A 25,540-nucleotide genomic window follows, 5' to 3' on the forward strand; every position below is an offset into this window, starting at 1 on the left:
ACCGCCATCGGTTTAGAATGACTTTGCTTGTCCATTAATTTTAAAAGATTTTTTTTCTGGTTATAACAATCTTGATTGACAATTATTTTCTTTTAGGGTTTGGAATATATTATTCCATACTTCCCTGGCCTTTAGAGTTGCTGATGACAGAGCTAAGTCTTTTGATAGTCTGTCTCTATGATAGTCTGGTAGGTTTGTCCTTTACTACTTACTGTCTGTCTCTATGTTAGTAGGTATTGTCTTTTCCTATTGTTGGCATTGTTTCTTTGTTTTGTATTTTTGATATCTGAGCTGTGCTGTATCACAGAGAGTCTCTTCTAGGCAGGTCTGTTTGGTGTTATAATTGCTTCCTATATATGACTGTGTTTTTCTTGCTCTAGGTTTGGAAAATTCGCTGCTATAATTATATTGGATAGACTATGTACCCAGCTCCTTCTAGCCCATGGATTCTTACGTTCAGTCTTCTGAATATATAGATTTCTTGGAAGCTTTGGTCTTGTTTATTCCTTTTTTTTTTCTTTCTATATGTCTCTGTGTCTTGACCTTGTCTACCATTTCTGAGATCTGTTTTTCTGCTGGTCTTATCTATTGGTGATACTTTCTGCTGTGCTTTTTATCTGATTAGTTGATTCTTTCATTACTATAATTCTGTTAAGATATTTAAATAATAATGGAATACTAATTGAACTAATGTTGACTTATGCCTAAAATTAGAAAATCTTAAGACACACATAAGAATTAATAGAATAGAAAAGAATTTGACTGTTTGGCAATTAAAATTTAGAAAGGTCTGCAAAGAAGCAGTGTATGATGGAGTAAGCTGAAAAAGAATAAATACAAATTGCCATTGATACTTTAAGAAGTGTTTAGCATCCTTAACCATCAGGCAAATATAAAACTATTTGGGGATTCCATTTCACCCCAGCCAGTGGCTCTCATCAAGAAAACAAATGCTGGTGAGGATACGATAAGGAAGAAGCCTTATGCATTGTAAGTGGGTGTGTAAACCCATGTGAACACTATGGAAGTAAGTGTGACGGTGTCTCAGAAAGATAAAATTACAACTTCCATCACACACACACACACACACACACACACACACACACACACTCCACTCCTGGACATCCGCCACAAAGACTATGTCCTGGGACTGGAGTTGCAGCTCAGCTAATAGAGTGCCTGGCATGCATAAAACCCTGGGATCAATATCTACATAAACCAGGCATTTGCCTGTAATCCTACACTCTGTGGGTGGAGGAGGAAGGGCTAGAAGCTCAATCATCCTTGGCCACATGGCCAAGTTCAAGGCCAGGCTGAGTTGCATGAGTCACAGTTTTATCAATAGACTTTCCTATCCCACCATAGAGATGCTTGCACATCCATGTTTATTGGTGCTCTTTTTACAACAGCAAAGAAATGGAATCAGCCTTAGTGTCCCAAGATTCTTTTGTATTGCTGGGAGTTGAACCAAAGGCTTTAGCATCCTAAGCAATTTATCCCGATCCATAGTCCTAGCTGTAGCCTGGATTTCCAGCAATAGATGAATGGATAATGAAAATGTGTTAAATATACACTGTGGAATTTTATTCAGCTATAAACAAAAGAGAAGACAGGAAATTTGTAGGAAAATGGGTAGTCCTGGCTCCTGGCAATACTACATTGAAGGAGGTTACCCAGTCTCAGATAAATACTTTTATTCTCTCTTATATACAGATCCTATTTTCTAATAGTTTATATATATGCACACATAGATAGATATACATATATGTGTCTGTGTGTAAAGTGTGGGGAATGGTCAGAAATCTAGAAGGGCACCTAATAGATGGGGGAAAAAGAGGTTTTAAAGGAGAGGAATGGCCAGGGTGGCAGAACACATGTGATATAAAAGTAGACGGGAACTACTAGGGCAGAAGAGACTAGTGGGAAGATGGCGGAGAGTGTGCATGCGTCCGAATAAAGTATGAGCATGTCATAAAGAAATGCAGTACTCTGTGTGCTAATTAAAAATGAACACGAGTTCTGGAAGAGGGTCTACATCTTATTTGTTTTATTAGCGCTAACTCTGATGAATTTGATGGTTGGTATGTCCATAAAAATATATTTGATGGTAAAAATATAAAATTCAGTGTGTAGCTCCACAGCTTCCATTCCAAATGGTTGCTGTACTCTATAGAAGTTCATTGAGTTTTATAGTCTCTGGTTTTCATAATTACTGTGTATGTTCTCTTTATCTGCAGTTTTTTAATAATAAAATTTAAAATTAAAAAATAAATAAATAAAAAGGGCTGGGATGTAGCTCAGTTGGTAAAGCATTTGCCTAGCACACGTGAAGCCCTGGGTTCCAGTATAAAACTGAGAATGCTGTTATACACCTGTCTCATCTCAGCACAGAGAACTAGAGGCTTGGTTGTCCTCAGCTAACCAATATATATAGGGATTTCTAGGCCAGCCTGGGCTCCACGAGACCCTGTCTAGACTTATTACTTTGTGTAGCAATTAAAAACTATGTTTAGGATAGCATTAAGAATGTGCCAGGAATGGAGGAGGGTGGTCCTTGGACTTCCCATAGGGCAGAGAACCCTGATTGCTCTTTGGGCTGACGAGGGAGGGGGACCTGATTGGGGGAGGGGGAGGGAAAGGGGAGGCGGCGGTGGGGAAGAGACAGAAATCTTTAATAAATAAATAAATTAGAAAAAAAAGGAAAAAAAAGAATGTGCCAGGAGATTATGAAATGGCATAAGAGGGAGCCATATATGTATCAAAGCAGTAAAAAAATTTCATTTTTATTATTGCCACTATGTAAAAATACGTGTCAGAACAAGAAAACTTGAAGGAAATACAACTTGTTGAATACAACTTGTTGGGTATGTCACCAATTATGTATGAATGTAGTTTACTAAATTTAAGACCATGAAGGCTATTATTAATTATTGTGTGCCATTTCACAACACTGTGAAGTGGGAATGTTTATTCTCAATGAACGAAGAAACAATTCTCAACTGACAGAGAAGCTTAACGGTATTATAGATGTTAAGACTATAGAAATAGAATAGTAGAATGAACCCAATGTGGCTGTCACCTGGCTTTAGCACTTGACAGTTTCAGAGCAGGAAGGGTTTGAATTTATCCCTGCCTTATTCCAAAACTGATGCTTCAGTTACAGTCCCCTCCCTACACTGTATGTTCATTGATATTATTGTGCAATCTTATAATTGCTTGGTGTTTGGGGGAGTAGACATGAAAAACCTTCATAATGGCTATGGCACATTGTAATTGTGAGATTTTCTGGTTATTTATGTGGTAGAGAATGTAGTTTCTTTTAATCACATGGGGTTTGTCAGAAGCGTTTCTTTAGTTGTAGTGTGGCAGAGACAAAAGCTGCTGCAGCAGTTCATCCTGCTTTATAAATCGCAGACACTTTCATTAGACTCTGACCACTCTACAGATAAAGACCGCGGTGTGTTAGTCTTTCTGACCGGTGGCCTTCTGCAGATTGAGAAACTGTGTAATTATTAACTGTGGTAATGGATATGTACTTGCTGGTTTCCCCTGGTATCTTAATGAGCTTTAACCCTCTGAGTACAGCTAAAACATAGCCTAGAGTCGTTGCAACTTATCATTTACTGAGGACAGTTTGTGTGACAGTTTGTACACATGCCAGTCCTCACCACTGTCCACCCCCACTCATGTGCTCATCATTTCTGTAACTTATACTGTTTGGTAGCATCATCCTTTGGTATAATTTTAAAAATTGTGTTTATGTGTGTGGACACATGCCATGGCATGCGGAGTTCAAAGGACAACTTTCGGAAGTTGGTTCCTTTTTTCCATTGTGAGGTCCAAAGATTGAATTTGGGCCATTGTCAGGCTTGCTCAGTGAGTACTTTCATCTTCTGAGCCATCTCACTGGCCATCTTATAATTACTCATTTTTAAATAATCAAGGCCGTTTTCTAGCTAATTCTTAAAGAGTGAAAGTCCCACACTTTGTTGAGACAAATAAATAAAGGCATAGTGAAATAACGGTAATATACAAATAGCCATGTGTTTTATATAATCTTGATTCATCCCAGACCTTTCTGGATCTGGAAGGTTTCTCTGAGGTATCAAAACTGTTTGTATTACTCCCGTGTGTACCACCATCTGTCCCTGCTTTGAAGGGAAGGAGGGCTTTGGATTTTGATTCTTCTGTGATGCTGTCAAATGTAGTAATGCTACAGATATGATTAGGTCTGACACCGAGGAAGGGTTAGTTCAGTGCAAGCTCAGAAAACATATGTGGGTATGTGGCAGTGAAATGAACAGGCTTGGATGCAGTTCTGTGCAGTCGTGTAAAATAACAAGACAGCTCAAGAAAGAACAGGAAAGAAAAAGAAAATTCAGATCAGTGGAAGAACTGGTTGGGAAAGAGCCGTGTTCTGAAACTCAGGAACAGAGTGTCTCACGGTTCAGTACTGTGAGTACTCATTTGGCAATTTGGACTTTGTTATTGTCTTATGATGATCTTTATAGAGATAGGAAGTGAGAGTCAGATTTCAAGATACTGAGAAAATGCTACGTGAGGACACAGAACGTGGGAATGTTTTACATTCTTTCTGTACATCTTGGAGACAGCCTACAGCCAGCCTGGCCCTTGGGTAAGCCAACTAAGACAGTTTTCTGGGCCCTGTGTTGGTTTGGGGAGTGGAGATGATTCCGAGCTGTACTTCACTTTTTTTGAACATTATTAAACTTTGTATTTAATCATATTCCTAAGAGCCTATGGAAAACACAGTTAATAGGCAGCTCCATCCTCATTGTGCTGACCTACACTGCCCTTTCTGTTGACATCCTGCTTTTAATTCTGTATGATCTCTCTTTGATGATCATTGCTTTATCTTTGCAATGATACTATAAACCTCTTTAACTCCCTTATTGTTGATTTCCCAGTGCCTAGCATAATGCTTGGCAAGTAATTTTGATTATTAAATAATTTAATACGTGCCTGTCTCTTAAACCCCAAAGCAGTTGTAATTTGTGGCCTTACAGAATAAGAAAGTAGAGTGTTTGAGGAAAGGGGTGATCAGCAGTTTCAAATGGCAATTGGGGAGGATTGAAACTGACCTTTGATCGGTCTACTGGAAGGTTCTCCACACTGAGGGCATTGGAGCAAAATTGTAATAGGAGACAGATTTAAGTGGGAAATGATTTAAGGAAAAATGAGGACAAAGGAGCAGCATAGAACTTTTCTCTTTCCTTTAAAAGACTGAGGGCTAAAGGGAAGAAACATTGGAGAAGAATACCCACAGGTTCACCAGCAGGGAGTTTATTAGCAGTGGTCTTGCTTTATGCCTTGATTCGCTGTATTTCCTCTTCCTCTAGATAGCATTTTGAAGGGTTTTGTAGTACTATTTGGGGCCTCCTTGTGGTGAATCTAATTAATGGCATGTAACTTAAAAGAACCTCATGTACCAGTTATTGCACATGAAGGTTATTTTATGAAGGTTAAATGAAGGTGGGCTGTGTGATTGATACATGAATACTCAGTTCTTTGCTTTCCAGTGAATTGTAATGTGACACCCAAAATCGCTTTACCTTTCTCCTCATGGTACTTCACTATTACAGGCTGTAAGTTATCTGAAAATTTTAGTCTATATAGCTCCTAATTATTTTCTTAAACACATTTTTTAAAAAAAGGTTCATTGTGTGTGTGTGTGTGTGTGTGTGTGTGTATACACACCAGAAGGTGTGGGATGCTCAGGAGGATCCCATGGAAGTAGAGTTAGCTTGTGGTGAGCTACCTGATATGGATGCTGGGAACAAAACTTGGGTCCCCTGAAAGAGTAATACGCACTCTTAACCACTGAACCATCTCTTCAGACCCTTAACTGATAAACTTCAATGGCTGCTGCCGTTGTTCTCAACTTTCATATTAAGTATTAGCAATAGGCCTGTTGTTCTTTATTCTTGGAACATTGTATTCTGTCTGAAGGCTGTGAAAGAATGCCTGAATGACCAAATGAAAAAGAACTGGCATTATGAAAATAGTACATATTAGTCATATATCATAAAAAAATTAAACACAGAAGTATTTAAAACAATCATCTATAATCTTGGTCCCTCATGATCTTTTTGAGAGAGAATCTAGCTTTTATAGCCCTAGGCTCTGTCCTCAAACTTAGGAGGGCCCTGATGCTTTTGCCTCCAAAGTACTAAGATACAACTGTGTTTTATATATATATACACACACATACACACACACCCCCTAAGCCTTCTTGATTCTTTTTTAAAAATATTTTTAAAGGTTTTTTTGAAATAGGGTTTCCTCTTTCCTCTGTACAACAGTCCTTGTTGTCCTGAAACTGTCTGTGCAGACAAGGCTGGCCTTGAACGCACAGAGATCTACCTGGCTCTGCCTCCTGGTGCTGGGATTAAAGGTTTGGTTTGTGCTACTATGCTTGGCTAAGTTATATATCTTTCCTCCTTCCTTCCTCCTCCTCCTCCTCCTCCTCCTCGTCCTCCTCCTCCTCCCTCTTTCTCTTCTTTTTCCTCTTCTTCTCCTCTTCCTCCTCCTCCTTCTTTCCCTTTCTCTTCCTTCCTCCTTCCCCACCCTTTCCCCATTCCCCTCCCTTCTCCTTTTCCTTCTCTTCCTTTCTTTCTGTTTTTTTTTTTTTTTTCCTAGACAGGGTTTTTTTTTATATAGCCTGGACTGTTCTGGAACTCACTCTATAGACCAGGCTAACCTCAAACTCAGAGATCCACCTGCCTCTGCCTCCCAAGTACTGGGATTAAAACCATGTGCCACCACTGCCCAGATAAGTTATATATTCTAAATGTTAGTTTTTCCATTAAAATTTATGTGTTTAGAAGATGCATTTGTATTGACATGGCTCTCTTAGATTCAGTGAGAAACTCTGCCTCAAAAAAAAAAAAAAAAAGAGTAAAGGGGTCAGTAGAGAATACTCAGTGTCTTTTCTGGCCTCTTCATGTGCTTCTGTACACACACACACACACACACACACACACACACACACACGTACGCGTGCACGCATACTTATGAGAGCTCAGCAATAATATCAGGAAACTAGGAGAGAATAGAGACTCCATGGAATTATATTGGTAAATGTGAGAGCAATCAGTAATATGATCACCAGCTGTATGTGAGGACTGGGTAAGAGATATAAAAGTTATTTCAAAAGGGATTGTGCAGGCAGGAACAGGATTGCTAGGACCCACTTGGGGATTAACGGCAGTGAATTTCAAACAAGACCACTGTTTAGGTAATCATCCCCACCCCATCCCCTAGTTTGTAGTCAGAGTACATGAGGTCAAAAGTACCTCAGGCCTTTGCCTCCATATTATTGTACTAATCAATGCTTTTCAGTGAGTAATAGGAATATATCTTTTTAATTAAAGTCAGTTATGAGCAAGTGGTAAGTTGAAATGTTTCTTTACCAACCAGTAGGGTGTTTGCTCATATTTCCTTACATCAAGTACCATAGTTTATAGAAAAAAAGTGGTTGTCTTTTGTTTGTTTCCTTTGTTGTTGTTGTTTTTAGATTTTTGAGATAGAGTTTCTCTGTGTAACAGTCCTGGAACTTACTTTGTAGACCATGCTGGCCTTGAATTTACAGAGATCCTGCTGCCTCTGCCTCCCAAGTGCTGGGATTGAAGGTGTGTGCCACAACTGCCCGGCTAGTGAAAAAGTTTTTAAATGATGATGAGTTTCTTTTTATGTATTACATAGTTATTACCATCAATTTGGATTTGTTTGTATTATAGAAAAGATGAAGCTGGGCATAGTGATGCACACTTATAAACCCAGAAGGCTAGGATTCAAGGACATCCTTGGATGTATAACATGTTCAGGACCAGCCTAGACTACATAAGACCCTCCTCCACATGATGGCACATGCTTTTGATCCTGGTACTCGGGAGGCAGAAGCAGGCAGATCTCTGTGAGTTTGAGGCCAGCCTGGTCTACAGACTGAGTTCCAGGACAGCCAAGGCTACACAGAAACCCTATTTCGAAAAACAAACAAATGAACAAAAACAAAACAACAAACTAACTTGTTTTTTGCCTTTCAGTTTGTGCCTTCTATTGATTATGAGATTGAGTTCAGAGGAGGTTCAAAACTTAACTGAGAGAGTCTATTGAGTTAAGAAGACATATATTTAAGGATAATATGATACAATTAAATAAATGACTGCCCTTTAAAGCTAAGTTGTTATTTAATTGGGACAAGATTTGACAACACAAGAAATGCACATTCTAAAAATGTACTTGTTTGATGCTTAGCTTTGTGTCTCTATCTTACAATTAAATTTTAATATTAGATTTATTAGTTATTATTATTTGTGTGTGTGAGTGGGTGTGTGGTATGTATGTATGAATGTAAGTCTAGGTATCCCGTGGTAGAGGTCAGAGGACAACTTCGGGAGTCACTTCTCCCTTCCCAGCATAGTTTCCGAGATTGAACTCAGGTTGTCAGGCTTGCATAGTAAGCACCTTACACTGAACCAGCTTATTGGTCCTTCTCTCAGTCTTTAACTGAAGACTGTAGGTGGAAGTTTCTATCTTGCCTGGTCCCACTGACATTCAGCCCCAAAGAAACACAGGGGCTTATGTTGATTATAAAGTATTTGGCCTATTAGCTCAGGCTTATTATTAACTAGCTCTTACAACTTAAATTAACCTATAATTCTTGTCTCTGTTTAGCCACGTGGCTTGGTATCTCTCAATAAGACATCTTATCTTGTTTCCTCTGCATCCAGGTGGTGACTGCATCTCTGCCTTTCCTCTTCCCAGAATTCTCCTAGTCTGGTTGTCCTGCTTATGCTTCCTGCCTGGCTACTGGCCAATCAGCATTTTATTAAACTAATATGAGTGGCAAATTTTTACAGTGTACAAGAGCATTATCCCACAGCAGAAGATTTTCTTTTGATTTTCTTTTCTTTGTTTTAAAGACAGAGTTGCTTTGTGTAACCCTTTGGCTGTCTTAGAAGTCTCTCTGTAGACAAGGCTGGCCTTGAACTCACAGAGATCTGCCTCCCTCTGCTTCCCAAGTGCTGGGATTAAAGCTGTGTTCCACTACCAACTTTCTGATTTTTCTATAATTTCTTTTTTATTGATTTTATAATTATATTGGCATACCAAACTAAATGGCATGTTTCTGATTAATAGTTTGTTTTCATCATATCAGGTTGAAGACTACTAATAAATTAATTTTGAAATTTTTATTTTATCAGAAATTATGAGTCAATCTCAAGTTCACATTTTTTGGGGTGCTCCAATTGCTCCACTGAAAATGGCAATATCACAGGGAACAACTTCCACTACCAATGCCTGGGAACAAATCCAGCTTTTGTATAAACAGCAGTCTTTACATCTGAAGGCTGAAAACCAGGAGCTTGAAAATCTGAAAGACTACCAAATCCCAGAAACTGCTGCCCTTCCAAATGTTCTTAGTGGTCACCTTTTAACAACTCATGTGACTAGGTCTGTGCAGATGGAAGATGGCTTCATCTGTTCTGCTTCTGAAACTCAGAGTATGAAGTCCCAGAAGGCTCACCCCTCAGGCCGGAGTGATATACCTGAAGAGCAGATATGTGAGTTTAAGGACAGAGTTCAGTATTTACCTGAAGAAGAAAAGCTTCAGTGTGACGCTAAGAAGATTATAGATGAGCAGTCCAGAAGCCAGTCAGATCCCTGTGCTGAGAACTTTCAAGCAGATGTGTTTGCATTAGATCATAAGTGCACAGCTGGATTGGATTTGGACTGTACTGAACAGATTGACACAGGGCTGGGTGCTGTGAGAACAAAGCCTGTGCCAACTGAACATGAAGGGCAGAGTCAGGAGGTCTTTTCCTCTGACACGAAGTGTGAGTCAGAGTCTGAGGGGGCAGCTGGGATGGCCTCAGGCCAGAAAATATCTATAGACACAGAGTTTCTCAGTATAATGTCCTCCAGCCAGCGTGCTCTTCTAGCTCACGGGAATAATACAGGGCAAGACTGTCTAAATAAAGGGACTGTAAACATGGAGATGGAGCCTACAGGATGTCCAGAAGAAAGGCGAGCTGAAGATCATCTTGTTAAGCCCAGAGAAGATTCTGAAGAAGGATCTGAAAGTGAGCAAAGCCAGGCATATTCCCTGGAACTTTTTAGTCCTGCTTGTCCCGAATCAGAAAGCAGTCACGTTCATAGAAACCCTGGAAAAAGTCTTGAAGATAATAGAAGCTTGCAAAATCTTTGTAGTAATGAAGAAAACATGCCAGCAAAGGAGGTGTGCATTGAGTTGTGTAGCTCAGGGATGCTGCGCTCTCAACTAAGTGCCTTCTGCCAGCGTGCCGCAACAAGAAGCCGGTCCTCTGAAGATATTTCCCACCATTCCAAAGCTCTTTCACAAGTCCATCAAGTGTCCAAGAAGCCAAGGATGGATTTTAATACAAGAGAGTCAGCCAAAACAGTGCCGCGCAGGATCATGTCTGAATTTAAGGCCATTAAAAAGATATCATTAATAAAAAATTGTGACTCTAAAAGTCATAAGTATAATTGCTTAGTCATGGTGCTAACCCCATGTCATGTGAAGGAAATAAGTGTAAAATCTGGACCACATTCTGGCTCTAAAGTACCACTAGCAACAATTGTAGTAATCGATCAATCAGAAATGAAGAGGAGAGTTGTTCTGTGGAGGACTGCAGCATTTTGGGCACTTACAGTGTTTCCTGGGGACATAATTTTACTTACAGGTAAGGCCATTAAGTATAGTGGCAGCTTGCTTTGTAAAGCTGTGGTTTTTGTTTCTTGTCTCCCAGGGTTCTTTCCTTGCCATCTGCCTACACTGGGTGTGACTGACCCTTCGTAGTGTGTGTTGCTCTCCTTACTGCTTCCTGGGGCTGTAGTTTCCTTCTTTGGTCTGTGCTGCCTTTCCCTTCCCTGGTTGTTTCTCATAATCATCCATCATGTGATAGTTGAAGTCCTATCATGGGGCTCCTTTTTGCTATTTTGTTTATTTGTTTGTTTCAAGACAGGATTTCTCTGTAACCCTGGCTGTCCTGGAAGGGTGGACTAGATTGGCCTTAAACTCAGTAATCTGACCTGCCTCTGCCTTTAGAGCACTGGGCTTAAAAGCGTGTACCACCACCACCAGGCTTCTTTTTGCTGTTTAAGGCTGTGTTTATGTGTCTTATTAACTCCTTTGCTTTATTAGCAGTATTTTTATGAAAGGACAGTATTTTTGCCACATCACTCCAGTAATGCTGTATACATTAAACTTTTACTGAAGGAACAGACACAGATGTTGATGGACTTTTGTTTGTGTTTTTTGCGACAATCTCCACCAGCCCAGGCTGACCTTAAATTTGCTATTATATTCAGATGAGGATGACTTTGCATTCTTGCTCTTCCTGACTCCTCGCCAAATGTTGGAATTTTTAGAGTATTAAAGAAGTTAGGTTTTCCCAATAGTAAAGTGGTGACTGACTGGACCAGCACCTAGGTCACAATTTAAACAAGGCCATCTTATTTCAAGGTCATTCACTGATAAGTAGAAACAGTCCTGCTACCACTGTTTTTTTCCATATCATCCATACAACTGTTTGTAAATAGTTAACATCAAGTAACTGCTGGAATTTATTTAACATTTTTCTATTGTAGGACAGTTAGATTATTACTTTTAAAGGTTTTTTTTTTTCTTGTTTATTTCAAGACAGGGTTTCATTGTGTAGCCCTGACTGTCCTGGAACTTCCTCTATAGACAAGGCTAGCCTTGAATTCAGAGATCCAGCTGCCTCTGCCTCCCAAGTGCTAGGATTAAAGGCATGTGCCAACATGCTCTGCTCTCTTTTTTATTTTTTGACTCAGAGTCTTATTCTATAACCCAAACTGGTCTCAAATTCATGACAGTTCTTTTGTTTCTGCTTCCTGAGTACTGGAATTATAGGCATGTTACTGTACCTGGTGAAACTATTTTGTTTCACTTTTACCCTAAGAACCTTGGGCCACACCATGCTAGCCAACCACTCTACCTTTAAATTACATCCCTAGCCAATCATGATCTTATTTGTAGTAATACATGAACATGATATTTGGTGTATCTGACATATGAGTAATACAGCCACCAATATGAAATGAAAAGCTGTTTGGAAATATCTAAAACAGCTAGCTGGTCATGGTAGTGGATGCCTTTGATCCCAGCACTCAGGAGGTAGAGTCAGTCAGAACTCTGTGAGTTCAAAGCCAGCCTGGTTTACATAGTGAGTTCCAGGACAGCCAGAGCTATATAATGAGACCCTGCCTCAAATACATATATATATATACACACACACACACACACACACATATATATATATATATATGTGTGTGTGTGTGTGTGTGTGTGTGTGTGTTTATTCCAAGGTAAACATGTGGTAGTTTGAATAGTTTGACTATTCTGTGTCTAAAACCCATCTGTAATGTAACTGGCTTCACAGTGAAGTCCTGCATTGGTTAGTATTTTTATCCACTTAACACAAACTAGAGTTATCACAGAAGAGGGAACTTTAGTTCAGAAAATGCCCCCATCTGATTGGCCTATAGATAAACCTGTGGGGCATTTTGTTGATCAAGGGTTGTTGTGGAAGGACCCAGCCCTTTGTGGGTGGTGCCATTCCTGATCAGGTGGTCCTGAGTTGTATAAAAAAGCAGACTGAACAAGGCATGGAGAGTAAGCTATGGAGAGCAGACCACGAAACAGTATTTCTCCTGGTCTCTGCTTCAGTTTCTGCCCCCAGATTTCTGTACTAAGTTTCTGCCCTGACTTCCCTCAGTGAAAATTGTAAGTTTTCTTCCCTAGGTTTTGTCATGGTCTTCATCATAACAGTGGGAATCAAATATAGAAAAGTTCTCAGAAAGAAATACAACCATAAGTTGTTGAAACCATTAGTTGAAATACAACTTCTTCTAGCAGATCATTGCAAGCAGGAAATCTGTGGTTGCCAACACCTACTGTTCCCACTCATGAGCAATGATGGTTGAATTTCACTTTCAGCTGCTGGACCTACCATAGTATCTGTAATTCATTGGTTTTGAATCAGATACATATTGCAGAATAAGCTGGAATCCAGACATCTTGTCTGTGTAGTTCAGCCATTGTCTTTTTTTTGTTTGTTCTTCTTTAGCTTTAAAAATCCCTGGGTCTGATTTTCAAATTTTTCCAGAATTGTAGAATAGCATACCACTATTGGCAAGGAAGTAGAAGATGAATGAAAAGTTAACATCATTCCCTTAACAGAACAACCTATTACATATAGAAATTGGCTGCCAAGTCTATTGTAAAAGACAATGTATTGAAAGATAAAAAAGGACTGAAAAAAGTTGTGGGCCAAACCCACCATACAGTAGCTCTTTAATGAGACAAGAGTCAACATTTAGTCCGGCTGTAAGCCCAACCAGCCAAATAAGTAGGAAAGGAGTTCCTAGCATTATTTTCTGACAAAATTCCTTATTAATTTTGAGCTTTCTAAGGAAAGATAGTTGTATCATTTTGCTTGCCTTGCCGTTTGTCATTCTCATGCTTTTCCTTCTTTTCCAAATCAAATACTTATCTCCTCTTGATATTCTGGGCATTGGTGTTAGCTCTAGCTTCCAGAAGACTAATGACTGTGATGTTGGGTACTTCTCGGTGCAGGGCAGTGCTTTTGTGGGACTTGTCACCATATGGCTAAAGGATAAATGGCCTGGTCTTGTGGTCCAGTGCAATAGTGTTGAATTCAGGTCTCCTCCAAGTTTATCCACAGTGGCACCTTTTGAACCTGAATAAACCAATTCTGTTTTTGATGGCAGCCCAATGGAAGAGTGTAGCATTTTCTTTGCTTGCCATGTGTATAGCTTGCTGGCACAAATTCTCAGTAGTGTGTGTATATTCTATATTATCTAGGCTTGACTATGTTCATATGTTGTGGTTCCACCCAATAAGTTCTTCATATCCGTGGTTTAGTGGTGTTGGGACTTGATTTCCTTTGGGTAGAAAAAGGGGCATGCTTCAGTATGTCTCTGATGCTGGTAGTTTGCCATTTTGTTGTGAAATCATTCCTACTGCTGCATACTGGGAGAAAATTGTGGGGATTAGGATAGGAAAATTGAGCTCAGCTGAGGGCAGTGTGAATTCAACTTCCTCCTCTGTCTTGAACCAGGTGACTCCCGACTTGTTCATGCCTTATAGGCAAGGGTCTAGGTTCAGAGTTTAAGTTTGCTGTTTTATCATTTTCTGCCATAAGAACTCGAGTTGCCTGGTGTATAAGATGTGTACATAATGTTTTGCCATGACTAGTTACTACTGTGTGCTTGATAAGTGAACCTCAGTCTAAAGGAACTCATGGGGTGACAGGATTTTGTTGTGTTCTAATTTCAGATGTCACTGTTTATGAGGATCAATGGGTTGGTGAGACAGTACTCCAATCAACATTTACCAGTCAGTTAGTAAATCTTGGAAGTTATTCGCATGTCCGACCTGAAAAATGTAAGATATATTTTGAATATCCTGCATTTAGGATGCTTTTAATTCATGACTTTTTGACTTTAGGATGGTATAAAACTGGTATGAACATACTTTGGGTTTTGCTCTTTTCTGGACTAATGATGCTGCCAGAGGCAGAAAGCCAAGGGTCACAGTCAGCCATCTGATTATAAGGTGAGCTGCTGAGACTTCACATTGTGCTATGTTGCTTTGTGGGGACAGATGGTAGACTAAGTATATCTAATACATTTTGGATATATCTTTGATATATGGTGGGGTCATTGGAATGTTACCTCATAAATCCACCGGAAGTCTGCAAGCAAATATTTTAGGAAAGATTCGAGTAAAACTGGCTTTTATGTTTTCTAAACATTTTCATGTTTTCATGAAATTGGAGCTCATTTTTATTTTTGCATTACTAAGATTGAACATAGGGCCCCACCCGATGCTAAACCTGTGCTCTACCCTTAGCCTTTAAAAAAGAATTGAAAATAGAACTTTAAAAGACGATTATAGTAGGGGTAAGAAGGGGCCCCAGCCTCAGATGGCAGCTGTGTGCCTAGAAGAGAGAGAGAAAGATGAACTTGTATATTGTTGATCACATAAGTATTGGGGCTTGTGTTTCATTTTCTTTTTAGGGAGTCTACAAAGTGGTGGGTTTTAGTATTTAATGAGTTATCTCTGAGATACTGTCTACAGAAAAATGTAGATAGACAAAAGAAAACATTTTTTCTCAGTCATTCTACAGACTTTTGAAGCTTACCTGTGTAATATCACCCTCTGAGTCTTTGAGATAATTAAAAATCCTCTGGGACTCATAGTCAGACAAAGTAGTTTGAAACCTTTTCTATCATTGCTTAGAAAAGCTGGCTTCCTTCCTGGTGACCATCGCATGAACACTAGTCACTTCTCTCAGTGCTGAATGGTGTTCCGCTACGTCCATACACTGCTGTTCTCTTAGTCACTTGTTGAGGAATATTTGAGTTATTTCCTGTGAGGGTTTTAAGAGTTTTTGTGTGAACATAAATGTTCATTTCTGTGACTCAATTTCTAGGGTTTAGTTGCTGGATTGTATTCCAGAAGCATACCATAGTTTTATGAGAAATTACCAAACTATTTTCCATTGTGGCTACATTATTTTATAGTCCTTCTATGGACCAGGGTATAGCACACTGGTAAATATCTTGTCTACTCTATGTAAGACTTTGATTTCTAGCATCTCAAAATACACAAATAAATGAATAAATAAGTCATGTGGGATATCAATACTTGAAATCATATTTGGGAAGCTAATGCAAAATATTATAAAGTTGAGGCTAGCCTAGGCAATGATACTTATCAAAAAGGTAAATAAAATCAGAGACTCTGGGTTGATCCCCAACACTGCAAAATAAATAAAATAAAAATAGCCACTTATTAAGAACATATTACAACTTTATTGGCATATTAGAATATCTGTAAGAAAAATGATATGTGTTGTTCTGCTGCACAGGGGGTGACTACAGAAAGCAGTGCACACTGGAGCAAAGCTAGAATTAAGTACTTAAAATGTTTTTGCTGTAAAGAAACAAGAAATGTATGTAGAGATAAGTTTGTTTAACTTGAACATTTTATGATGTGTTCATACATTAGAGTGTTACATGGCATCTCATTAACATGTATAATTTATATGTTAATCAAAACTAAATAAGTCTTGGTAAATAAAGAAAATCAAGGTGGGGATGCAGCCCTGTGGTATAGCACTGACCTAGCATGTCCCTCACCCTGGATTTGATCCCTGGCACCACAGAAAACTATACAGGATCCACATCAGCCGTAGCTTTTATAGTCTCTCTTCCGGGCCTACTTTTGCTGTCATTCTGGTTTTTAAGTTTAATCTAAGAGATGTGTACTGCAACTCATTGAGGAGTCGTGCGAAGTGGCTCAAGACAGTGCTAATATATAAAACATAATTAAAGAGATGGGCGATCTGATTACTGTGCTTCATAGATTAGTTTTGTATGTAAATAAGGTCGTATAGAACATGCTGCACCCAGAGACATTAACTCTATAATAGACTGTCAAAAACCCAGTGACTTCCATCAAGCAGGAGTGTAACATCCACGCTTACCAAAGTGTTAGAAACCTGTAATTCTTTAGGTAATCACAACAAAAACGGGCCTCCCTTTTTTGAGTTTTGAAACTTTGAAAACAAATTTTGGATTTCAAGGATTGATACAAATTTTATAGAACTAATAACCATGATATGTATTTGGAACACAGAAGGTATATTTAAAGCAGCTCTCAGACAAATATTTCCTAGTCAAACACTTCTACCAATAAGAATGAAAGAATAGAAATAAAATTCCAATCTCAGAAAGTTTACAAAACAACTAAGTAAGTTATAGAAACCCAAAAGTATAAAATCATAATATAAATAGAAATTAATAAGAATGAGAATTATAAAACAATATAATAAGCCAGAGTCCACTGTTTTAAAGTAGATATGTCAGTTGCTAATTTGATCAGGAAAAAATAAAGTATAAATATTTAAACTAAATGTTAAGGCAGAAATTACCAATTTGAAACAATCAAAACTAAAAAAGGCTTTTGGGAATTCTGGCTATATAAAGTTTTAGGGAAAGACAGTAGTTAAACTTGACTGCATTAGAGATTAAATTTAGACACACCAGCTATGAGATAGGAAATATTCAACCTCTGGTCCTTTTGCCTGCATCTTTCACCTATGTCACATGTGCCATACCAGGTTTTAAATGGTTCTGGGGATTGAACCAGGGGCCTGGGAACTCTGGAGAAGCATCTGTCAGCACAGCTATATTCCCAGCCTGCTAATATCTAATTTAAAGAAGAAGAAAAAAAAGTCCTCACAGCACTTTTACAGGATTAGGAGGAGATAAAGATGTCCATATGTGAAAGTATTCATCTTTTTTGTTTGTTTGTTTGTTTGTTTTTTGAGACTGGGTTTCTCTGTAGCTTTGGAGCCTGTCCTGGAACTAGCTCTTGTAGCACAGACTGGCCTCGAACTCACAGAGATCCACCTGCCTCTGCCTCCCAAGTGCTGGGATTAAAGGTGTGCGCCGCCACCACCACCAGGCTGAAAGTATTCACTTTTACACTAGAGTTTCTATCCAGTGCAGTTAAGTCTCTTCATACACGCTCTGATGTAACATGCCTGGAAATTTCCCAGAAAAGAAACGATAAGACTAATTCAAATAGTAAAAGAATTTCATGTGGTAGCAGAATATAAAATTAATTAAAAATACAGTCTATTTACACATGCTCCAATATAGCTGGAATGAAAGATAAATTTAATTCAAATAATAAAAGAATTTATGTTGTAGCAGGATCAACCACGAACCAGGCATGGTGCGTAATCATAGCACTTGTGAGTGAGAGGAAGGAGAGTCAGGACTTCAAGATCATTTTCATCTGTGTAGTAAGTTTGAGACCCACTTATACTATATAAGACAATATCTAAAACAAACAAAAAGCAACCAACAGAACAAAAATGAAACCCAAACTAAAATTAACAGACTTCATCTTACACACAATCAAATAACAACAACATAGAAGGAAAAATTATTGACAAGCAGAAAGACTCGAATTTATTTATATGCAGCAGCCGCATGAAAAGTCTGGTGTAGAGAGTAAGAGATGGCTCGGTCGTTAAGAGTGCACTGCTCTTGGTGTGGCCCTGAGTCTGGTTCCCAGCACCCATGTCAGGCTGCTTACAACCACCTGTAGCTCCAGCTCCAGTGGATCTGATGCCTCTGGCCTCTCAGGTCCCTGTACTCAGGTGCGCATTCTCCTCCCTGTATACTCATACTTAATACATGTCAAAAAAAAAAAAAAAAAAAGATGGGTTTTATGGCATACTTCTGTAATCCCCAGACTGGGGAGATGGAGACAAGAAAAGTCACCGGGGCTCTCTGACCAGCCAGTCTTGCCTGGTTCAATGAGAGACATTGTCTCAAAACCGAATGTGGAAGCCTTATGGTGGTAGCACACACCTTTAATCCCAGTACTTGGGAGGCAGAGGCAGGCGGATCTCTGTGAGTTTGAGGCCAGCCTGGTCTATAGAGTAAGTTTTAGACAACTAGGGAACTCTCTGTCTCAAAGAAACCCCCAAAAACCTAATGTGGAGAGCAATACAAGACTGGTGTTGATCCCTGGCCTCTAAATGCACACACACACACACACACACACACACACACACACGCTTATATACTGCATACCAACATGTGTGGGTGCATGCCCTCTCTCTGTCTCTGTTTCAGTCTCTGTCTCTCTCTCAAAAGCTGTGGAAGGAAAAATTTACATATTCCACAAAGAAATAAGGACACGAGTAAATGGAAAGACGACCCCATTCTTGTGTGTGATTCCACATTACAGTGTTAATCTCATTAAGTTAATATGTAAATTTAACCCAATTCAAATAAGTAAAAAACAACAGTAAAATACTCAAGGCATAAAATTTGATACAAACATAAAACTTGACACTGAAGTTTGTGTGGAAAAACAAAGTTGCAAAAATTGTGGGAGAACACTCTAAAAGGAAAACTGTTTCGGGGGAGCCAGCATTACCAGACAACTTAACCTGCTCTGAAGCCGCTTTGATTTAAACAGTGGCGTGTGGTATATGAATAGGTAAGTACACCAGTGGAACAGAGCAGGAGGATGCACACGTAGAGCAGTTTAGTAGGCGGTGGAAGTCCGAGTGCCTCTCCTGTGCTACTGGCAGAGTCCCAGGCTCTGGACCACATAGTGAGCACTTGTCCATCAAGCTGCATCCCTAACTCTTGTACCAAATCATGCCAAGGCAACTGGTAGTCATTTAGAAAAAGATAACATTAGACACATCAGACAACAAACAGAAAGATAAATGCCTAACAATTAGTAATCCACATGTAAGCATAAAACTACATTTGCCAAAGGAGTCATGTCTGAATTCTTTAATTTTGATATAGGAAAAGGTTTTCTTAGAATTGCTCAAAAAATTGTGACAAAAGACAAAACTGTTAAATTTGCGTACAGAGAAATAAAGCTTTTTATGATCCCAAATGCCACAAAGTCAAAAGTCAAGTGATAAACTTGAAGAAAATATTTTTACCTATACTTTAGACAAAAGAAAGGCTAGTATATTTCTTTCTTTTTCTTTTCTTTTCTTTTTCTTTTTTTGAGACAGGTTTTTGTTTTGTTTTGTTTTGTATAGCCATGGCTATCCTGAAACTTGATCTGTAGACCAGGCTATCCTCAAACTCAGCGATCCGCCTGCCTCAGCCTCCCAAGTGCTGGGATTAAGGGTGAGTGCCACCCCTGCCCAGCCCATAGGTTAGTGTTTCTAATATAAAGAGTTTCTAAAGGGTGGGTGATAAAGGCCTCAAGTAGAAATGAGAAAATGGAGGAAAGAAGAAACAGTTATCAAAAATAGTAATGTAAAAATGATCCTCGGACAATCACAACTTACCTATAATTAGAGAAATCAGATTAAAGTGGCATAAAGATACTTCTTCCCAGGAGCTGGAGTGAGGGCTCAGCAGTTAAGAGCACCTGCTGCTCTTCCAAAGGACCTGGGTTCAATTCCCAGCACCTACATTGGTGACTCACGATCATCTATAACTCCAGTTCCAGGGAGCGGACACCCACTTCTGGCCTCACTGGGCACTAGACACTCATGTGGTACACAGACTTACATGTAGGCATAACACCCATATACATAAAATAAAAGTTTAAAAATGAGCAAATGAGTAAATATAAATGTTTAAAGTGATAACTTCTTTCCTCTTAGACTGGCAGAATTAAACATGTGACAGTACATTCTGTTGGTAAGGCTATGGACAGACGGCCGTAGTTGGTTTTTTTCTTTTTTGGCTCTTTTTCTCTTAACTTTTTGGGGTCCTGCCACCCAGCTCCCAAATAAATTGCACATGGAGTTTTATTCTTTCTTATCAATGCCTGGCCTTAGCTTGGCTTATTTCTTCCTAGCTTTTCTTAAACCTACATTATCCTGTCTACCCTTTGTCCCTGGGCTTTTACCTTTCTCTATTTCTATATATCTTTCCCTTTGCTTATCCCATGTGTGGCTGGGTGTCTGGCCCCTAGCGTCCTGCTCTCCTTGTTCTTATTCCTCCTCCTCCTCCCCAGTTTCTCCTCCAATTTATACTCTCTGTTACTTTTGCCTATCCTTTCTCCTCATTTACTACTGGCCATTCAACTTTTTATTAAACCAATCAGGTGTTTTAGACAGGAGAAGTAACACAGCTCCACAGAGTTAAACAAATGCAACATAAAAGAATGCAACACATCTTTGCAGCATTAAACAAATGTTCCACAGCATAAACATATATAACACATCTTCAACTCATATTCCACAACACAGGGGCTCTTACAATTAGTCCTGGGAATGGGACCCTTCTGGAAGGGGTTGGCAATAGCTCCAAAATTATATATATAAATGTAGGTATTGGAAACTCTAAATGCTCATAATGTAAGAATGACTAAATTATGGTACATTCATATAACGGAAAATGCAGGTTGAAAAATAGTAACAGATAAGAGTTACATATAAACACAAAGCTCCCAGAAGTGTATGTATGTAGTCTTCTCTGCCTCTGTAAGGAAGAAGAGTCAGATACACGTGATTTTGTTTATTTGTAGACTAAAAGTGAAAATTTATGGAGGAGAATCCAGAAACTTAAGAGATTTATGGTTTACACAGTGCCAGTGAGAAGGGAGGAGAGAGAGGGGAGTGAAGACGTGACTGGAGGCAAGTGGCCATCTTGTAAAGCTCTGACTAGTAGGACCTTAGTAATGTGTCCCACATTCCTGTGGTAAACAAGTGCAACCTCTGGATGCGGGGAGGGAGACCCCAATGGCATTCAGACACTGGGGAACCTAGCAGTATTAATAACACAAATATAGAGAAGGGATGGGGAAGAAAATATCAAGCCCAGGTAACTGTGAAAACCCCATATTGACTGGCATTTATATGGGTAAAGAGAGAGGGGGCTGTACAGAAAAGCAAATCCATCAGCAAATGTTTCTCAAGGCAGAAAACTTGGTGATGACTTGGTGTGTGTGCTAAAACTGAACAAACAACCAAATGGGTGGATGTCTTCTGTAGACGTGTCGGTTGCTGTGTTTAGGAAATGTCAGAGATAGACCAGGCATGCTTCATGCTTGAGAAATCATAAAACAGTGGTTGCAAGAGGGTATGGCCTGGCTTTAAGATCATGTCTAGGCTGTGAGACATGAAAAGATCGTCTCAGGAAACCTCAGCAATTTTGAATTCAAGAAATATATTTAAGGCCAACTGAATTATTTGAACATTTTTAAAAGGTGAATGTACAGTAAGGAATATTTTATATTGTTTGCTTTTATGGGTTCTGAATGTGCTTTTTGAGAACTTAGACCTTAAGTATGCTAATCTGACCATGAATTATGTCAAAACTAAATCTTCCCTCCAAAGAACTCTCTAGAGTTACCAGCTTCTTGTAAAGGTGCACACTGTGTTGTAAGTAGAATGCATAAATGCTGTAAGTGTTGCATGAGTTCTAGTTGGTCTTAATAATAAAAAACCTGGAGCCAGATATTGGGCAGATGTTGAAAGATCAGAGAGATGAAGGAGCAAGCCACAGCACAGCCTTGCTCACTTCTCAGCCAAAAAGGGGCTAACTTCCTGTCTTCTCCTACCTTATATTCCTCTCTCCACCTAGCCATATCACTTATCTGTACAGACCTCCAGACCTCTATGGTTAACTAGTGGCTAGCTCCACCCATCATATTCAGACGAGCTTTATTTATAGAGTACAAGTAAGATAGCACCACATTTCCCCTCTTGTCTAAAATAAAAAAGGTGACAATATAACAAAACCATATATACTAAGTACAATAACTATATATAATATAGAGAGGTGATAAATACATCAACAATGCCTAGTCCATTAATAATTGACAAAGTCAGAGAAAATACTCCGTATCTATCCTATCTTGATGAGTCCAAAAGATTGTACCTAATTCACTTTCTATTCTAACTTGCATTACTAAAATAATTTTTTAATATCTCTCAACCTTATACACTTTACACCTCTTTAGTGAATGTCTTTTCTGAATCTGGTAAGAAGGAAAACTGCAACTGTAACTATCTGGTCTGCAATGTCCTCAGAGATCCAAGAAGGAAATAATAGTATCTGAGTAAGCAGGAAGTGTGAGCAAGCAACTTCCAAAAACTGTGAGAAATGACAGAAACAGCTGGATGCTTGAACAGTCACCCAAGGTTCCCCTGCAATGTAGGGACATCCGTCTTCAGCCTGTAGGCCTAGCATATCTTATAGACTTTTCTGTGAAGCAGGATATTCTGAAGGGCTGTCCCTCATCTTGGCAAAGTTCAGCAGTCCTTTCTTTTGTGTCCTGTTTGTCCAATTTGGACAGCATACTGTCAGTAGTCAAGGCAAGGACATTTTCTTGCCCAATGGCTAAGTTTTGCCACAAAGAAAATAAATTCTATATGGAGTTTCTATGATGTCCATCATCTTCTCTGAAGTAGATTGATGTTGCCAGGGACAGACATGTCTCATTGTCATCAATAAAGAAAAGAACCTATGTTATTAAAACATCTTAAATGCCATATTCTGTAGATACCTGAAGTGTTTGAAGATATCTCTGTTTGACCTTGAAAACATACCTAATTATGACTATAAGTTTGATTGTAATGACTAACTACTATTTTCCATTTTTTATATCCTATTTAGTTTTTAATTATTCCTTTAAAGGACTAATATTTGCATTACATTGTTGAATGAGCTGTATAGGTACAATACCTTGAATAAGATTAGAAATGTATGTAGAGTATGTTCTAACAAATTTAATCTCAAGTTTGTTTCAATATACAAAGATCCATAATAAAGTAAAACATTTAAAACAAGTAGTTGCTTTTTGGTTTAAAAGTAGAATCAATAATCTACATTTTTATCCTATTTCTATATTTCCCCTTTTTCTTTTCAGAGTAGATTCAATAATCTACCCTCTTATCCTCTCATATCTATAGTCCCCTTTTTCTTTACAAAACAAGAACCCTGAATCTAAAGTCCTTTGTTCAGCTTTTTTCCTGATTGTTACCAGTAACAACTTGTAACCAACCCCCCTAAACAATGACAAATATCCATAACCCAATGAAGACCAAAAACTAACCACTTCACCTCTTGGGAATGTGGGTGTTATATTCCTGCTGTCTGGGGGCGATGACATCTTTAGGGGTTCCTGAAAAGAAGCATTTGGGTAATTTGCTGAGTCCTGGGAGAGGTAGCTGTATTATTTGTAGTCCAGTCTCTGCATAAGGGAATGTTCAGGGTTTGTCTCAAGTCCTGGCTAGAGCAGTTTGTGAGGCTGGATCATCTCAGCTAGCCATTTTGAAATTGTCCTGAGTAGTTTGTAGTCCAAAGCCGAGCTTTAGGTGATGCTTGTCACTTAGTGGTGTTATTTACACAATGGAGTTCTACACAGCAGAAAAAAAAATGACATCTTGAAATCTGTGGGCAAATGGATGGATCTAGAAAACATTATATTGAGTGAGGTAACCCAGACCCAGACAAATATATGTACTCACTCATGCTTTAGACATAAAGCAAAGAAAAGCCAGCCGACAGTTTACAATCCCAGAGAACCTAGACAACAATGAGGACCCCAAGAAAGACATACATGGATCTAATCTACATGGGAAGTAGAAAAAGACACGATCTCCTGAGTTAATTGGAAGCATAGGTACCATGGTAGAGGGTAGAAGGGGAGGGGAACAGAGAAAAATACATAGCTCAATAAAATCAATTAAAAAAAAAGATTTCTTTTGTTAAAAATCTAACCTTTGTAAGATTTGTTTTATGGGTTCTCCTGCAATTTTTGTTTTTTTCTTTTGTAGCTGTTCTGTCATCCAGAGCAGTGCGGTTTCTTTCAGTAGACGTTAGATTCTTTAATTGCTCTGGGAAGGAGTTCCTCCAAGGTTATAGGAAACTACTGAACCAAATTTGGCCTGGGGGCCTGTGAGAAGCCACTGAAGGCATTTTCCAGTGGCAAAGGGTTATCATGTCTGTGGAGGCCCTAAAATGTGGGCCCATTTCCACTTGGTCTGAAGGTCAGAGAGTTTGGAAGCTGCTCAGCTGATGGACAAGCTTAGTTGCAGGTCCCAACTCAGGATGTAATTACTTGAGTCTTTTGACTTAAGATAGCTTCATTCAATCCTGACAGGTGGTCAGGATATGCAAACATACTTCTGCTCCCTTTGTAACCATGAGGACACCTGGGAAGGGGCAACCTTCAGCATGCATAATCTAGAGCAGCTTCAGCTACCTAGACAACAAAAATGCTAATGATTTGATGTTTCAGAGTGATGAAGTGATTCACTGTGAGTTGTCCTTTGTGTCATGTTAATTAAGTCTTTTGTTACCTCCTGGACTTCACACAGCTTTCTTTGTAGAGTAAAAACAAGGTATCACCACATAGAAGCCATCTCAATTTTCCATTGTGATTTATGCTATCTTTTAAGTATTTTTATTAGCCCATATTTCTTATAGTTGGTGAGGATATTTTTTAGTTTAACATTTTATTTTTAATATTTTTAAATTTTTTTATAATATGACTTTGCCATATTAATTGTGCTTGTGATATAAATACATTAAGTGTAAATATCCATTGGTATTTAATGTTATTTTTATTGTGTTGCTGTTAGTAAAACAATAAAGTAATAAAGTTTATTGTATGGTATGTGAAATATTTATAGTAGAGGACATAGAGTGAGGGATATAATGGAACTTTGTATTATTTTTGCAACTATTTTTATAAATTTCACATTAATTAAAAAACTTAAAAGCCCGGAGTGGTGGCGCACCTTCAGTCCTAGCACTTGGGAGGGGGAGGCAGTGTGGCCAGCCTGGTCTATGTAGTAATTTGCAGAATAGCCAGGACTCCATAGAAAGACTCTGCCTCCAAAAAAAGGTTTTTCAAATGCATATATATATATATATATATGTGTGTGTGTGTGTGTGTGTGTGTGTGTGTGTGTGTGTGTGTGTGTGT

At 38.8% G+C, this 25,540-nt stretch overlaps 1 protein-coding gene across 11 annotated transcripts in view; it reads left to right on the top strand.

Moving 5' to 3' along the window:
- The window catches only part of Shld2 (shieldin complex subunit 2), a 90,756-nt gene that overhangs the window by 41,266 nt on the left and 23,950 nt on the right, over positions 1-25,540 (top strand). For 8 of the 11 annotated variants that reach the window (XM_050140667.1, XM_050140665.1, XM_050140669.1 and 5 more), the window contains 2 exons: positions 9,228-10,727; positions 14,369-14,476. In XM_050140667.1, coding sequence (XP_049996624.1) covers positions 9,233-10,727; positions 14,369-14,476 — 1,603 coding nt within the window. In that variant the 5' untranslated portion in view covers positions 9,228-9,232. Of the gene's footprint in view, positions 1-4,393; positions 4,637-9,227; positions 10,728-14,368; positions 14,477-25,540 lie in introns of those variants that run through there. The other 3 variants (XM_050140664.1, XM_050140663.1, XM_050140674.1) reach the window with 3 other exon arrangements.

The sequence above is a fragment of the Alexandromys fortis genome, unplaced genomic scaffold (assembly GCF_014885135.2).
Source record: "Alexandromys fortis isolate MF-2015 unplaced genomic scaffold, M_Fortis_MF-2015_v1.1 scaffold_46, whole genome shotgun sequence".
Taxonomy (NCBI): Eukaryota; Metazoa; Chordata; class Mammalia; order Rodentia; family Cricetidae; genus Alexandromys; species Alexandromys fortis.